The sequence below is a fragment of the Esox lucius genome, chromosome 7 (genome assembly GCF_011004845.1).
Source record: "Esox lucius isolate fEsoLuc1 chromosome 7, fEsoLuc1.pri, whole genome shotgun sequence".
Taxonomy (NCBI): Eukaryota; Metazoa; Chordata; class Actinopteri; order Esociformes; family Esocidae; genus Esox; species Esox lucius.
This window is the reverse complement of record NC_047575.1, coordinates 10,197,694-10,213,728: the sequence shown is the minus strand read 5'-3', so window position 1 is coordinate 10,213,728 and position 16,035 is coordinate 10,197,694. Positions and strand designations below refer to the sequence as shown.

The following is a 16,035-nucleotide window of genomic DNA, read 5'->3' as shown; positions in this document are numbered from 1 at the left end:
TTTCAACAACTGTGGGAGAATAGGGCTTCAATTTCTCTGAATGTTTCTGTATATACAGCAATCCAACTGTACTGAACTTACTAAGTATAAATACACCACTTAACATGACAGCAGGATGCAACAACTTTTTGCCCTATGACACGGCCGTGACTGTAAACCAGAGCAAATCAGATCTTCACATTGATAGGCCAGGAAATCTGAGCTGGTAGGCAAATTACGTCAGAGATGTCACACACTTCATCCTAGCTGGTCACAGTACATGTGAGGTGGATGGGGAGACTGAGTGTGCAGAAAGTGAGTGTCTGTATACATGCTTTGCAGAGCGTGCTGTACACAGACATGTTGCTGTACACAGTCATGTTGGTCGGACCAGGTCCAGAACTGCTACAAGGTCCCCATAATAGGAGACCGTTAATCAGAGTGGTCAATGGGCCTTTTTGTCGCCCATACGAGCGGTTCAAAACGCGTTTCACAAATCTGTTGCAGGAAAAAAGCAAGAGGTTGCACTTCCCATGCATACTAAAAAAGACAGAGATGTATGGTGGGGGGTGACAACTGTGCAGCTTTCCCATCAAATGAAATAATTGCTCTACCTATGGAGATCTGACCAACGTGTTTCACCAGGAAGAAGGAGCCTACATTACATGGACAAAGTGCCAATTCTAGTCAAGCTGCACAGATGGCGGAGTGGGTGGACGGGTTTAATGATTTAGTTGTTCCATCATTATTTTAGTCAACTGGTATGCAGCCTAGGCAAAACTCTCTTATTTCTCACCAGGAACTTTTTTTTTAGTCAGCGTCTGCACCGTCCTGCAGTGGGCTTTCGGCACACGCCTACAGTGCGTACATGCATGCATGTGTGCGCTTGCCTTCTGTTGATGTCATTGCCATGTCTGAGTACTTCGCTGATCCTTGAAGCTGAGTTTCTGGTCATGTTGTAAACCACTACAGTCCAGTTCTCTGTGACTGCTGGTACAACCCAGCGGGGCCTGCTGCTGCGGGCTGTGCTGCTGCGAGGGAGACGCGAGAGGAAGGGCGGTAGGGAGAGCGAGCGGCCCCCCTGCGTGACTCCTGTGGTCTGCTGTGTTGCGATAAGCATTTGCGAGGCACCCGAGCATCCGCCGGCTGAGGTCCCTAGGCGGCGCTCGAGCCAACCCCGCGGAGAAAGACAGAGCGCGTGAGCTCTCAGGAATGTGTTGATGGAAAACGCAGCTGGGCGGCTGATTGTTCCAACCTCATCAGTCATGCTGGGGCCCACCAGCAATACACACACACACACACACACACACACACACTACTCCTACCCATGTAAATGTTGAAGCCAAACACACCTGCCCCTCTCTTACAAAACAATATATTTCTCCCGGACTACTCTAGCAACATCTAGTTAGCTATTCTAACATGTACAGCTGTGCTCTCGCAATTAAAAAAAAAAACGTATTAGCCTTTCTCGTTCTCGCTCTCTCATGTCTTTTGTCACTCTCTTCCTTCAATAAAAGCCCTGACATCTCACTGATACAGGCTACAGGAAACCTAGTTTGTTTAAATGAGAATACAAAATAAAAAACTCTTCCTCTCCCTCTGTAAAAACAGACACCTCACTCACGGTGACAGCGCAAACGACAGAATAACTGGGCTCAAGTGACGCACAGAATCTTTTGGGGACGTTGGCTGCAGCCGTGGCTCGATGTAAAGCACCTGTGAGCCAATCGATAGTCATTGATTGGTGTGGCCGAGCGGCGGCCGTCATGTCAGAGCAGCACAGGCTTTCAGTCAGCGAGATTCATGCCAAGCTCCTAGTATTTACAGTCCCCTGACAGGGGCACTCAGTCACTACAAATGGACACGCTTCACATAAACAGAACCTAACAAAAAGACAAACACAGCGCTGTTGTTTCGATCACTGCTTTGATGCTTTTAGGGGTTTTCCACTTTGTATGTGTGTTCAAGAGCGCGCGCGTCCGTGCGTGCGTTTGTCCGTCCGTGCGTGGGTGTGTGCGGGCGCGCGTGTGTGTGTGTGTGCGTGCATGTGTAAGATGACATTCCCAGAGAGTTGGTCACTGATAGGCCTGTGTAGCCTTTGACCTCTGGCTGCTCTACGATCAGAGCCCTGCGTGACTCTTTTCAGGGTGGGTCGCATTATTGGTCCATAAAGGTGAAACACATATACTTACCATTCCACTGCATGACCCCTTTGGAGGGTTGCCCTTTGTAGTCGACCGGCCACAGCTGCCCATTCAACCCTCATCCCGCCACTCCTCGGTCAACTCATCCGGTGGTCTCGTCCTGAAACTGTTCATGGCTTTAAGTCCGCTGGCACGCCGTTGGGGGATTCTTTCCACCGTATTGTTTTCACGGTACGGAAATAACACATTCAGCGGACAGAGGAACGTCTCGACGGGATCTTTTCTGCTGTTAGGCAGCCGGGGCGGTGGATCATGCATGGGGTCGACCTGCAGAGACGTGTGGCACCTGAGGCCCCCTGACTGAAGCGTTGGCTGGACCTGGGGCTCCAGGCCCGTGTGAAGAGGACTGTGAACTCAGCTGACCCAGGACTGATTACTCCTCTAATGGATCAGGTGCTGAATTAAGTTCAGAGCCCATACCTGTTAAGAGATGAGACTGGGGAAAGTATCCGAGCCCCTACCTGTTAAGAGATGAGACTGGGGAAAGTATCCGAGCCCCTACCTGTTAAGAGATGAGACCAGGGAAAGTATCCGAGCCCGTACCTGTTAAGAGATGAGACCGGGGAAAGTATCAGAGCCCCTACCTGTTAAGAGATGAGACCAGGGAAAGTATCAGAGCCCGTACCTGTTAAGAGATGAGACCGGGGAAAGTATCAGAGCCCCTACCTGTTAAGAGATGAGACCAGGGAAAGTATCAGAGCCCCTACCTGTTAAGAGATGAGACTTGGGAAAGTATCAGAGCCCCTACCTGTTAAGAGATGAGACCAGGGAAAGTATCAGAGCCCCTACCTGTTAAGAGATGAGACTGGGGAAAGATTCCGAGCCGGAAATGAATAGCTCCACCCTTCCCTTTTAACAAGCCACGAGCAACCAATCACAATTTCTCACAAACACCAGAGATATTGTGATTGATCCATCCGTTGTATCATGACAGGTCTACAGTGCCGTTTATGTTTGCATGCTCTGTCCGCCAGAGACCAGGAGAACTGGTGCTAGGGGCTGGAGTCGTCACGGTGATCTGGGACAGGGTTAGGTTGCTGTGGCCTCTTTGCTCTCATTGACCCCTGCTCTGTTAGTTTGTCCTCTGGCCGTGAAGCGGGCCAGGACCATCTGCCACCACGCAGCGGAGCACTGATACCCAATTTCACGGCTGCCAGATCGTGTGGGCGGTTCGCGTGTTTGCGAGGTACTGAGGGCCGGGCGTGGGCGTGGGCGTGGGCGTGGGCTAGGCGTGATGCAGAGCCAGACAGACACACCCGCGCCGCAAAAACTGGAAGAAGGAGAAGAAAGCACCGAGGGGAAACTTTCTCACGTGAACTTGGCGAACCAGTCAGTTTTGAATCTGGGGCCAGGGCCAAGCTTCCAAGAGGCCGGTACCAGGCTGGACAGGCAGTGGATGGACCCGGGTGGCTGTGTGTGCGTGGTCCCCTCGCTGTTGCCTGGCGGCAAGGAGGGGGTGGATGGTGACCGCAGTCTGGGCTGCCCCGCCGTGTGTGGCCCTCCCTCCCAGCCCCCCCGGCTCAGCCACAGATGGGTCTCTGGGGCCGGAAGGGGCCTCCTCTTGCTCCTCCCCACCCTCCTCCTTCTCGTCCTGGGACTGGGCACCTGTCTCCCGCTGCTGCGCCAGACACTAGCTGTCGGCTCCGCCCCAGCGGAACCTCCCGGTCACCTGGATCCGAGAGGCGCGGAGGAAGAGAGGAGTTACCCCCCGAGGCGCACCGCGGCCCCAGGGGACAGGGGAGGAACGGAGGGGGAGGGCGCCAACGTTGCCTCTGGGTCCCTTGGAAACGGGGCACCCCAGCGGACATCTCCCTCCACCCCTCTGATCCGGCCACCACCCAGTCTGCTGCCCCCCCACGGTCCCCTGCTGCACCCCCACGGTCCCCTGCTGCCCGCCAGCGCCAGCGCCCTGCCCCTCCTCCCCCTCACCTGTAAGTTCCCACCGCTTGTTTACACGAGTGGTGGTTGTGCAATCGCATGGCGTGGCCTATCTTTTTTTTTCCTTTTCCCTTTTTTGGCTTAATGCTGTGGCAGGCAAGACCAGGCGTATCAGCTATGCGATTGAGGAAGGGTAATAAGATACAAGAATATAACAGAAGTCACAATGAAGGGGTAGATTAGGATTGAGTTCAGAGCAGGTTCCATTTTGTACATTTCAAACGCACGATCTCGGCCTCTCTCAGTCCTCCTTTTACTCTCCCTTCAGTTTGATGGTCCTTGAAATATGGTCACTTTCCTCTTGAGACAGGCTTTTAGTGCATTATCATTAGTTACGTTTTGTTTATGTGTCTCTCAAATTCTTGCTGCAGATAATGTTCTGTTCTGGGCTATGATTGAGTTCCCTTCGGGCTGTTTAAGGGTGAAGCCGCTAAAGTCTCATGCTCCATTTGAACTGTGTGTGTGTGTGTGTATGTGTGTGTATATGTGGGAGGTAGTGAGCCTTTTGCGTTGGCAGTACTTGTGTAAAGGGATTTTAGATTTTTCTGTTCTTTTTTGCAGATCATGGTCATGTTGAGCTCTGCTGTGTATGTATTCTTACACTTATTACTGCTGCCTTGAGACAAATGAGATGTAGCTTGTCTTTTATTGCTCACCCTTATACACACACACACACACACACACGTGAAGACGAAGACAGGCACCAAACAGACTGGCAGACAGTTTTGTGATCTTTGAGATGGGATCCTGGGTGCCCTGTGGCGTAAGAAAACTATTGCAACAGAAATGATCTTGTGAACGACTCTTTCTTGTCAGTAACTACCATGTGTATCTTGTGAACGACTCTTTCTTGTCAGTAACTACCATGTGTATCTTGTGAACGACTCTTTCTTGTCAGTAACTACCATGTGTATCTTGTGAACGACTCTTTCTTGTCAGTAACTACCATGTGTATTTATGGATCTCTTTTTGATAAATGTAGCCATGCACATTCAGCTCTGAAAAAGCCAGACTGTTATATCCATTGGGGAATAAAAGCAGAGAAGATATACATAATGGAAAGCACACAAATGCAACAAGAACAGCATACATTGACCCCTGGCAAAATGATAAGAGCTCAGTGGTTAAATATATGAAAACTGTTTTAATAAGAGAACTCTGAAATTCTCAGCCAAGACTGGTGTTCATTCAGGGATTCCTACGAAGCAGCCTGCTGATGTAAAAACCAGTAATGAAATACTGTGTATCACAGGGCTTTTGAAGATACCAAAATACTTTTTTTCTGTTTATGATAGTACTTCACTTTTGAACTTACAAACCATGTTCTTTCCCATAACTTGGACACACACAAACACAAACACAAACACAAACACAAACACAAACACACACACACACACACTAGATCTTTTTTTATTTTATTAATTTCACTTTGCACATTTGGAAATATATTTGTCCTAAACCACATATTCCAATCTTAATAGTTCTCTTTCCAACAACGTAACTGGATTACTTGGTGCTTTTCATGGAGAAAGAAGAGTAATGACCAAAGCCTTATGCAGTCTGCTGCGGAGAATATTTAATTACAGATATTGTCTGCCTCTTAATATGGATTCTTGTTTTGCAGCAATATTTGCAGCTGGTCATTTCCATACAGTAGGTATTTCTTAAGACTGTTTGTCTTCCTCCACCGTGCCTGCAAGGCCCTGGTGATGTTCCCCACACATTGATGTGAGATACAGACCAGGGCTAGCCTCCAGAAGACTTAGTGCTCTGAACATGTGCACAGAAGAGGTGCCTTAATATGAAAAAAAAGAAAAACAGTCAACAGGGACCTTGCCTTTCATTTTTACGACTTTCTCGAAGCCCTTTGGAGAACTGGAAAAGACAGACATGTTTATGAAAGTTTCCAGATGGCCCCTCTTGCACCCCCAGAATATTTTGTGTGTTCCCTCGCCACGAAGGATTAATGCAACTCAGGGGTGTGGGCTGCTGGGCCAGAGCTTATCCAGTCAGCCCTCGTGCCAAAACACCCGAAAAAGACCAAACGTCAGGGTAGAATGCCAGGTAAACTGTCTTGACCCTTAGGGAACGGGAGCAGATGATCAAACCCAGCCACAAATTTCTATGACAGGGGAACCAACCTAGGTTTGGGTTAGAGGTTTTGTGAAAATGCCTCAGTCACGAGGCTTTAAACTGAAATGGCCTACCGGGGTGTACCGTGACATCTTCCGGTGTCAGATCCAGGGGGGGTGAACTCTCAGGGGGTTGACTTACTCAGCCTCCTGGCCATGGAACAGGACAAACTGGGATCAAGAGAAGGAAATATTACCTGACTGGTAAACTGCCCCAAGGCCCTGGGGACTTTGAGGTCTGTGGAGAACATTAAAATGAAATACACTGGTATTTGTCACATGCTTACTTAACTAAAGGTGTAGACACTGTATGGGCGTGCATGTGATCCAGGTATTTGTATATATGTGGGGACCAGATGTCCCCTCATAGAGGAATTGATCCCTACAATTGTTTTGGGCTATTTCTCTCTTCAAAAATGTCCAGTATACAGATTTAGCGTTCAAGTTACAGTTGGTCTTAGTGTTAAAATCACTGTTACTTTAATGTTTAAGCGGCACGGGATGGTTTTCTGAATTGCCAATGTGGATTTCTGGGTTTTCGTTCCACGCGAGGATAGGATAACGTGTTTGTGTCTCCTCGGTCTCAGTATACATACGAGTTCATTTTCTTTATGAACAGGTGGTTGTCTGTGTATTCGGCTGCCTGTGTAGTTGAAGTGTGTGTGTGGATGAGTCCGCTTGGCATTCATATAACTAATGCTAAAGGGATACTGCAAAACACCCATGACCAATTCAGGTGGCTGGGATAGCCACTTGTTAGTCATTTAGAAGTCTTGTTTAATCTTGTGACTTGGGGGTTCAAGCTACGGTTCTACTACCCTGGCACCTCTAGCCATGGGCCTGTGAGACTGGAGAAACCGAGCGGATCATACGAGCGTGCCGTTCAGAGACGGAGAGTTCCACATTTCCGTCTTCTAGATGTTGTGATCAGGATGAAGCGCCTCATTTGTCACCCATTTTTAGCAGCCCCACTCCTGGCCTGCCTCTTGGGGGAAAATGCAGATAAAAGCACTGTCACTGTCTTCTGCTGTAAAGAGGACAGCAAGCAAGAGGCAAAGGGAAAAAGACAGAAAGACAGAAGAGAGGGTAGAGATCTTACTATCCAAACTGTAATGAGAACGCTTTTTTTCTTCTCACATTTCCTTTAATGTCTGAAATAGAAAAATAATATGGTCCACTTTCTCTCTGCCTTGATCGTCAGTCTGTATTGAAGAGAAAGTTGCTTTATTTAGCTGCATGAAAAGCAATCGGTTTTCTCTGTACACAGAGAGCTGTCTTAGCTCAACCTTCTCGCTCGGATGAGGTAGGGCTTACTTCTCTCTCTCTCTCTGAAAACCAGGTTGCCTCAGCAGGTATTTCAGAGTAGAGCTGAAGAGCTCAGGAAAAGAATGTGTCAGAATTGTGGAAAGTGGAATAGTGTATAGGCACAGTAAACAACCCTGCTCCTGTCAGGTCTGACAGCCAGTCTGTAGCAGCCGGATCGGCCTCAGCCTCGTCCCACTGCTATTGAGTTACAACCCTCACAGACAATTCAGAGTCCTAAAGGCACCTTGACAAATAAAATGAAATAAGGGCCGTTTTTGTTTTTCTTTGTTTTTTGCTCTGAGTTTTCGTAAATATTTTGGTTTCAACTGGTCGAGATTTATTAATTGTTCCGGTTCCTGGGCCCCTAAAGCTGCCGAACGTTTTTTCTGAATAGCTGAGCTACAAGGTTAATGGATGGACAGTCCTGAAAAAGGATGTTTTGTTAGGCACTGATATGTGTAGCATGTTTCGGACACTAACTGGATTATGATGGAATCTGTACCATGCAAAAGGAGCACACTTCCTTTACTGATTATCAAAATCACTTAAATCACCTGCAGCACACAACAAGACAGTGTTGTGATCAATGAAAATCCTGTTGGTATTGAGGGTATTAGAGGGTCAATTAGGAATAACGGGGCTTAGAGAAGAGGGTGAAATGAACAGGGTGGACTATCATCTGCCTACAACCATCATCACAGACAGAATACATAGACGCGTTGCATGTTACACGTTTGGTTTCATACATGTTACGCTATACGTTTGGTGTTAAACGTTTAATGCTACACATTCGGGGTTACACGTATGATGTTGCATGTTTGACATGACACTAACTCTGTCAGACGTTGCCAAACACAGTACAGAGCAAAATGTACCGTCCAAACTCAGCAATTCATCCAGGGTTCGCATGAATCACAATCAGGCATTTGGACATTTAATGTCCCCTGGCACAGGAGTTAAGTCAACAACAAAGAGAAGAGGATCCTCTGACGTAAGGGAAGAGAGCGTGTGATGGCGTAATTTAAAAACGAGGCTGTCTCCAAAAGACACGAGTGCTCTCGCCCACTTGCTCCAATTAAGTTTAATGTGCTGTGGTTAACTCGCTCATAGGTAAACAAATAGTAGAGTTTGGGTACTGTAAACTCTCTCTCTCCCTCCTCTCCCTCCTCTCTCTCCTTAGCACGGCAGGAGTACCTCTGCTCCTCACAGAGGAAGAGAACGCTACACACGCTGTCCCGTTGGACTCTGGCCAACGGGCACCTCTCCATGTATGAATTGTGCAAGCTGCGAGAACACTATTATTAGCATAAGTGTATAGGGCTTTTGTTCTGAGGATGTTTTCCTCTCTCCTTCCGATGCCCTGCCATGTCATGCCACACATAGTGAGTGAGCAATCTGGGGATAAGAGGGGGCCCGGGGAATCAGGCTACAGGTAAAATGTGTCCTTCACACAATTGTTGTCAGCGATTTGTTGCTGGTTTCTGTAAGAGCGGTAATGGAGCTCTGAGGCTTCATGCACTTCATTAGAATGTGTCAATGCATCGTCAGGTTCCACAATATTTTTTTTGGGAAATAGGTGACTTGTGTGATCAAAGTACATATGTAGTGTATTCCGGTCTAGTTTGGAATGAAATGCATGTTAAGTTCACCACAGATGTAGCGTGATGTATTCCTTTGTCCGTATATCTGTGTCTCTCCACAGTATGTGTGCGAACACTGATCACCTGAATCAATCCCTGGAATGAATAAGTCACTGTGTGGATTACACAGTGACAAATGGCCACGCTGAAGCGTGTGTGCGTGCTCAGTCGCGCGTGTGCATGTGTTGTGAAATATTTTCTTTTTGCCATGGCAAAGTGCCCACTGCGGTTCATGGCCACAGCCCCAATTTTATTTATTAACTATCAAATGGCTGTTGGCAGGGATTGTATTGGGATGGATGTTGCAAGCGTAACACTGTACAATACACAGTGCATGTCTGGAAGTAGATTGAAAGTCCACCAGCACGTAGTTATTTGTTAACTGTCCGCCAACTGGGTAACATGTTTATGTTGTCATACCGCGGCAAGTTGACAATTGAAATCTATCTGTAGTACGAAGACCCCGTCCCAACATTTGACAGACGAGTCCTTCTCTTCTCCGTGCCCGGTTCTGCCAACCTTATCCTCCCCATAGAACCTAACTGTTCCCCCCGATAAGCAGGGCTCTTCATAAAACGTTGTCTCGCTATTGACATGATGGTGGAGGATTAGTCAGAATGACATTTAGGCCACTGCGTTCCAAAGATCTGAATCAAGGCATTTACTGGGACTCCCACACTCTTCAGGGGAAATATATCTCTTTGCATACGAGCGTCAGAGACAACACCACTGATGGACCATGCGATATGTGAATGGAAAGACTTGAGTGTTTGAAGGGTGACTGATCGAATGAGAGCTGACGGAGTGTTTCTGGCTTGCAGTGTGTATAAAATCGCTCACAAAAGATCAACTGGTTGACCTGATCCCAAACTTCATCTGGAGTGGAAAACTGTGTCTCTCAGTCTGCCTAAACATATGACAAATCTTCAGAATTTCTAGTTTCAGCGTTTTATTAGTCACTTACACATTATGGCAGATGTTGTTGTGGTTGTAGCGAAATGCTTGTGTAACCAGTATAAGTGGCTTAAAGTAAGTAAAATTACATGTGTACAATTCCAAAGCACCAAATCAAGTAAACAGGATATGACATTAAACAAGATGGAAACTGACCAGTGTTCACCATACACGGTTTCGGCATGGACTCAATGTGTGTATTCATACAGGGGGACTGTGCGTGTCTGTCGGTTTGTGAGGCTGTGTACGTTGTGTGGGGTTTTGTGTAAGGGGCTTAGTGTGTTCATGGTGTGTTTGGGTCGATGAGCTGGAGAGTGGATTTGTGTACCACCGTTTGATTGCGCAAAAACCTGGGGATGGAAGATTTGTGTATCACCGTTTGATGGCCTGGGGATGGAAGATTTGTGTATCACCGTTTGATGGCCTGGGGATGGAAGATTTCTTGTGATCTCTGACTTGATACGATGCTCTGTGCTAGATGGTGGGAAGCTAGACAAGCCCATGGTTTGTTGTGGCTCAGGTGTGTTAAGATCGTTGTGGACTTTCTGGAGCACAGCGTGGAGTAAATATCCTAAATGAAAGGTTGCAATGAAGAGCCACTGCCGTTCCTCATGGCCATGTAGCTTGAGGGTATCTGTAGAAATGCTTGAGACTGCCCCGAGACATCCCACGTCGCTTTGACCGAGCGATGCGGAGGTGTGTGGTGGTCTGACGTTAGAGCACCACTGCGTCGTCAGTGTTCTTGAGGATTGAGTTGGAGTTGGCCACAGTCAACGGGGTGGGGTGTACAGGAGGGGGCAGAGCACACATCCTTGGAGGGTCCCAGTGTCGAGGGTCAGTGCAGAGTAGGTAGGCTCAGCTCTTCATGTGCCCCTCGGCCTTGCATTTGTAGATTACATGTGTATTTCTTTGTTTGATTTTGAGATTTGACACGTTCAAGATATATCCCCTAGAATGTTTCCCTGTTGCTGAGATTCATGTCTCAAAACATTTCTTGCTTGTTTAAACATTCAAATGTAAAACAGGTAATGCAGCATTCAAGTGAAAGTGTGTCCCAAATACCCTTGCCATGCTTTGGAAGTTCACCTCTGAGTTTTGTCAGCAACTTGTGACAACAGAGGGCGCTCCGGGCATGTGAAGTGGGACGAGTGGCTGGTTTGAACCCAGTATACAGCAGTGTAGAGCAGTCGGGCCTCGGACCAATGCCGGAACCAACAGCGGATGCCGTGGCTCAGACCACTGGACCATTCCAGGCCACGTAACTGCTGTGTTGTTAACATGTCATGCTAGCCAGAGGGGGCGGGAGTCAGTTCAGCAAGTACACCCATATTCAATTTCCCTAAAACTTTTTTGGGTCATATAATTTTCATGTTTTCGATTTAAATTCGGAAAATGTTGAATTTGAACCCACTATTACTTTTTGACTATGACTTGAACTGAAATTGATTTGACCCCCATTCTTCCTGGCTGTCTCCCTCTGCAGTAACCACCACGCTGTCTCCGGGCTCAGGCCACGCCAGAAGATGCAACGATACAGAAAAGACGTACTGTGTGAACGGCGGCGACTGTTACTTCATAAACGGTATCAATCAGCTCTCCTGCAAGTGAGTCGTCTCTGTTATTTTTGGATTTGTACCATTCCATTCTATTTTCAGCTGGGTTTGGACTTGATTGGCCTGTTGTTTTCTTGTCAGCGCCTGTCAAGTTTATTCTTCATTATAATGCGAGATGAATTGAAGTAAATATGTTGTTCTTACTTTGCAGACTTTGCTCCTCCCTGTTATATCCCAAATATGTTTTTTTTGGCCAATCCACCTTTTGGAGGACAAAAGTAACTTTGTTTTTGTAACTTTGCTTGTAGGAGGCAGGACACAGGCGCAGGAAAAACAAAGGACTTTTATTAAAATGAACTTAAGATGTACCAAAACTAAAACAAGACATGAACTGAACAACATTACAAAACAGAATGGAATCCAAAACAATGACTGACAAGATACACCAGGAAAGGAGGAACTTAAATAGGGACAGTGATAAGGAACACAGGTGAGGGCAATAACAACAAACGTGTTCCAAATGAGAGAGAGAGAGGGCATTGTATCTCACCAGGACATGACAGTTTTAAAAAGAGTTTGTAACACAGCATTGCATTTCTCTTTATTCAGATAGTAATTAATTACTTGTAACAAACTCTGCAGTTTCATCATGACAGATGTCTAGTTCAGTTTGGTCTTTTTGGCCGAACAATACTTAGGTAGAACTATTAATAACTGATCATCTACCTGAATAAATCTGGCACCCTAATCTGTATCAATGGAAAATTGATGATGGAGAAGTGTCAATACGCCAACTCTGAGGAGCTTGACCAAAACAAAAACCTTGGTGGACAATTTCTCCGGCCTCAAATATGCCATGTCTATTATAACTAGGGTTTTAATTAAGAAGGTTATCTAAAAATGAAAATCACAACAATATTGTTGCTGAGGTAGACTTGCTAACTAGCTACAGGATTAGTGTCATCTATATTGTTACAGAGTGCTTTTTCGTCTCTGTGAAAATATATAACTAGCTAACGTTGGGGGCAAATGTAAATATGAGCCAGCTCGTTAGCTTAGCTAGCTATGATTATACACTGGCAACATTAAGTAATGGAAGTAAATTTTCAGTCATATGTTCAAGGCACTGCTAACCATGTTATTGTCTGACCACTGAATTTGGAAAGACAACTGATAAAATCTAGGTGGAAAAAAAATTGGATTAGCTTGTATTACCAACCTGAAAAATACATGTCACTCTTGATAAGGTGCTGTAACAAAGACGTCTCTCATTACAGCTAGGTAAGTTTCCCCTCCTACATGCTGCATGTTTCTTTTAGTGTTAGTCTGGCATCCCAAATTGTGGCAGGTATTAGCTGCTTGTGCAACATCTCCAACTGGTTAGCTAGGAACAACAACTGACTTCTTTATAGAAATACTGTTCAACTACTTCTCCTACTGACAAATGCATTTAGTTAGCTGGACAAACGTGTATGTGCAGTAGTTATGGCCTTAATGAATCAGCTGATAGTGGTAATGAGCTATCAACATAATAGGGACTACTTCTTGTGATGTAGTACCATTACCAAACTCAGAATTGTGGTGGGGGTGGTTCATTTTAGAATATAACCTCACTCTCGCAACCAAAAACGCTGATTTATTTAGGTAGAAATGGTATTAAAAATGTTTAAAAAAAAAATATGTTGCATCCGTTTTATAAGCGCAGTGACACTCCTGAATGTGCGTTGCCAGGGAATAAATGCACACCTCAGCAGTGTGAGAAAGCACTGGCCGAAGGCCTCTCTGTTCTTTGTCAAAGCTTCCTTACCACACCGGTTCCATGAGCCAGACGCCTCTTCACACCTTCCTCCACAGACATTGTTTCATTACACTACACTGGCACGCCTGGTGTACGGTATATGTTTATTTTTGTCACAGTTCTCATAGATTATAAAGACTTACTGACATGTGATTCTTTAGTAAAAGATTATTGCATGGTTTACTATGCGTGGTAATCTTGTAGTGTAACAGACTTTTGTTGTCCACTGTGCTTCACATGCTATTTATAACATTCATCTCTTCATTTTATCGATAAGATCAGGCCTCCAGTCACATCAAGTGATTTCTAACCCCCCCATGACTGTTCAAAGCCATTTTGCCGCCTCTTCCCTTGTGGTCTTAATCTCTGGCGATCACCCCATTCACCAACAGTCTTAGGACACCCTCCGCCCCTCTCTTTTACAGGAGGCCAAGCAGAGCAGCGATGGGGTACAGCAAGGCACTGCCAGTATGTGCAGATGTCTACTCTGGGGATTTGTGTTTCTTTGCTCTCATTGTTGATAAGGAGGATAAATGTTGGTCGGCTCATCGTTCTCAGCCCACGTTATAGCGTGTAGGAGCCTCGCACATGAAAAGCACTTTAGAAATGTCATGATTCGCTGGTTTAGTAAGGAACAAATATTTACGCCAGTCAGGGGTCTGTAGCGCGGTAAATAGAATAGTTGCTTACATCTTGAGGCCTTTGGAAAGGGGTTCAGACTTTTAAATCAAGAGCGCTGTGGACATGTTGTTTTTTGGAAGATAAATGTTTTTGTCTTCATTATTAAAGTGGCAACAGTGTGCTGGTGTGTCTCCTGGTATCATATTCTGAGTCATGTCCTGGATGTATGTCCTCTATGATAGTGTTATGATAGTGTGTGCATGTTAATGTGCATTTGAATATTCCCACGACAAACTTCATGATTTCGTGGGCATCTGGAAGCTGAAATAGCACATGCAGGAAATGGATGAGATTTTGTACTGTATGTGTCTGTGCAAAAGTCCGCACGGTTAGCTCAGAAGCTTATGTTTACGGTGCTGCAATCCCGCACACCAGCAGTTTGCATAAATATTATCCCGTGACAAAGTGAAATGCGTTGGGCATGTTTTGCTTTACACACGTCTACAGTAACAGTATCACTTCATATAAGAGTCCTTTGGTCCATTACGTAAATACCATATGCTTTAGGTGTAGTGTCTGGGTCAAGTGACCAGCCATGGTGTGTGTTCAGCTAGCCCCCAGGAACACTACTCAGCAAGCAGTCAGGACATGGCTGCAACAGCCATTCAATAAGCTGGGTACAAATTGGAGGGAGCAATAACTCAATTGCCGCGGCTAATTCACTCATGGTCGAGGCACGGGTCCAGGAAAGTCGGATAATGCAGTGGATGCCTGCAGGGAATTGTTGCCCCAAAGCCATCTCATTCAATACAGGCCAGGTTTCAGTTGGTATTACTCACCGGCTGAACAAGTCTAGCGGACAGCTGGCCCTATTTTAATGCCCAACTCCTTCACTTTGTTCTTAAGGAAGGGAAAGATTAACGAATGACCCCCAAGGTAATTATGTCCCCGTCAGCTCTTTATTTCGTGGCATGACACGTTACACGGTATCAGCCACGTCAGCGATGGCTGCTGGATAAAGATTCCGGATAGTCAGGAAGCAAAATATAGACTAGAACTGTTATTGGAGTGCCTCTGTTACACTCTGATCTGATTGGTTGGAGCTATGTTAGATTTTCATGCCATCCTTTCTGAAGGATATGGTGCCCCCTAAGGAGAACACTCATCCCATCTGACCCCCAAATTCCTCGGTGGTCAGTACTTTGCCTGTGGTTGGAAAAGTTTCTGCCCAAATGTTGGACCTAGGGCTTTGCTTGGTTAGTGTTGAAAAACCATATTTTATCCTGTATAACACAACAAAACCAATATTGATTTGTTTCAGCATGTGTTTGGTTATTCATTTATTGGTACAAAGACATTGTTCAATAGATGTAGATTTTATACTGACAGCGCATTGTATTTAGTAATTTCTCCAGCAGTCCTTTTCCTATTAGTGTGTGATCTCCAGTTCACTCACCATGAGTGATTTGGCTTGGAATATGATAATACTCCGGGGAGGCATTTTGTAAATCTCATAAATCAAGAGGAATGCCCTCCGATGGACTGGTGGCCCTCTTGGTGGAGAAAAAGAGTGGAATGTTGGCACCCCCAATGCAACTGAACATCCTGATTTGATGAGGGAGACAAAGGGAAAGAAGGTCAGGGGAGACCGAAGGAGGAAGGACAGAAAGATTGCGAGGGGCGCTGCTGCCGCTTTTAGAGATTAAGTGGACAGGTGTCCCCATAAAGATGGTTGTAACGGAGAAAACCTCACTGAGCTATACCAACATGAGCTGTCACACTGTAGCTATAAGCACAAATGCACCCCTCCAAACTAGCCCAAACAGGTAGAAAGGGAAGGTAGCACATCCCAAACTTTTGGACAGGTTTTGATAGCAAACATTGCTGGTGACCACACTATGTACAAAA

At 46.0% G+C, this 16,035-nt stretch overlaps 1 protein-coding gene across 3 annotated transcripts in view; it reads left to right on the top strand.

Annotated features, from left to right (window-relative positions):
• nrg2a (neuregulin 2a) overlaps positions 1–16,035 on the top strand; it is a 101,102-nt gene that overhangs the window by 64,515 nt on the left and 20,552 nt on the right. For all 3 annotated transcript variants that reach the window (XM_020048291.3, XM_020048292.3, XM_010870578.4), the window contains exon 4: positions 11,639–11,759. In XM_020048291.3, the coding sequence (XP_019903850.2) occupies positions 11,639–11,759 (121 nt within the window). The remainder of the gene's footprint in view (positions 1–11,638; positions 11,760–16,035) is intronic.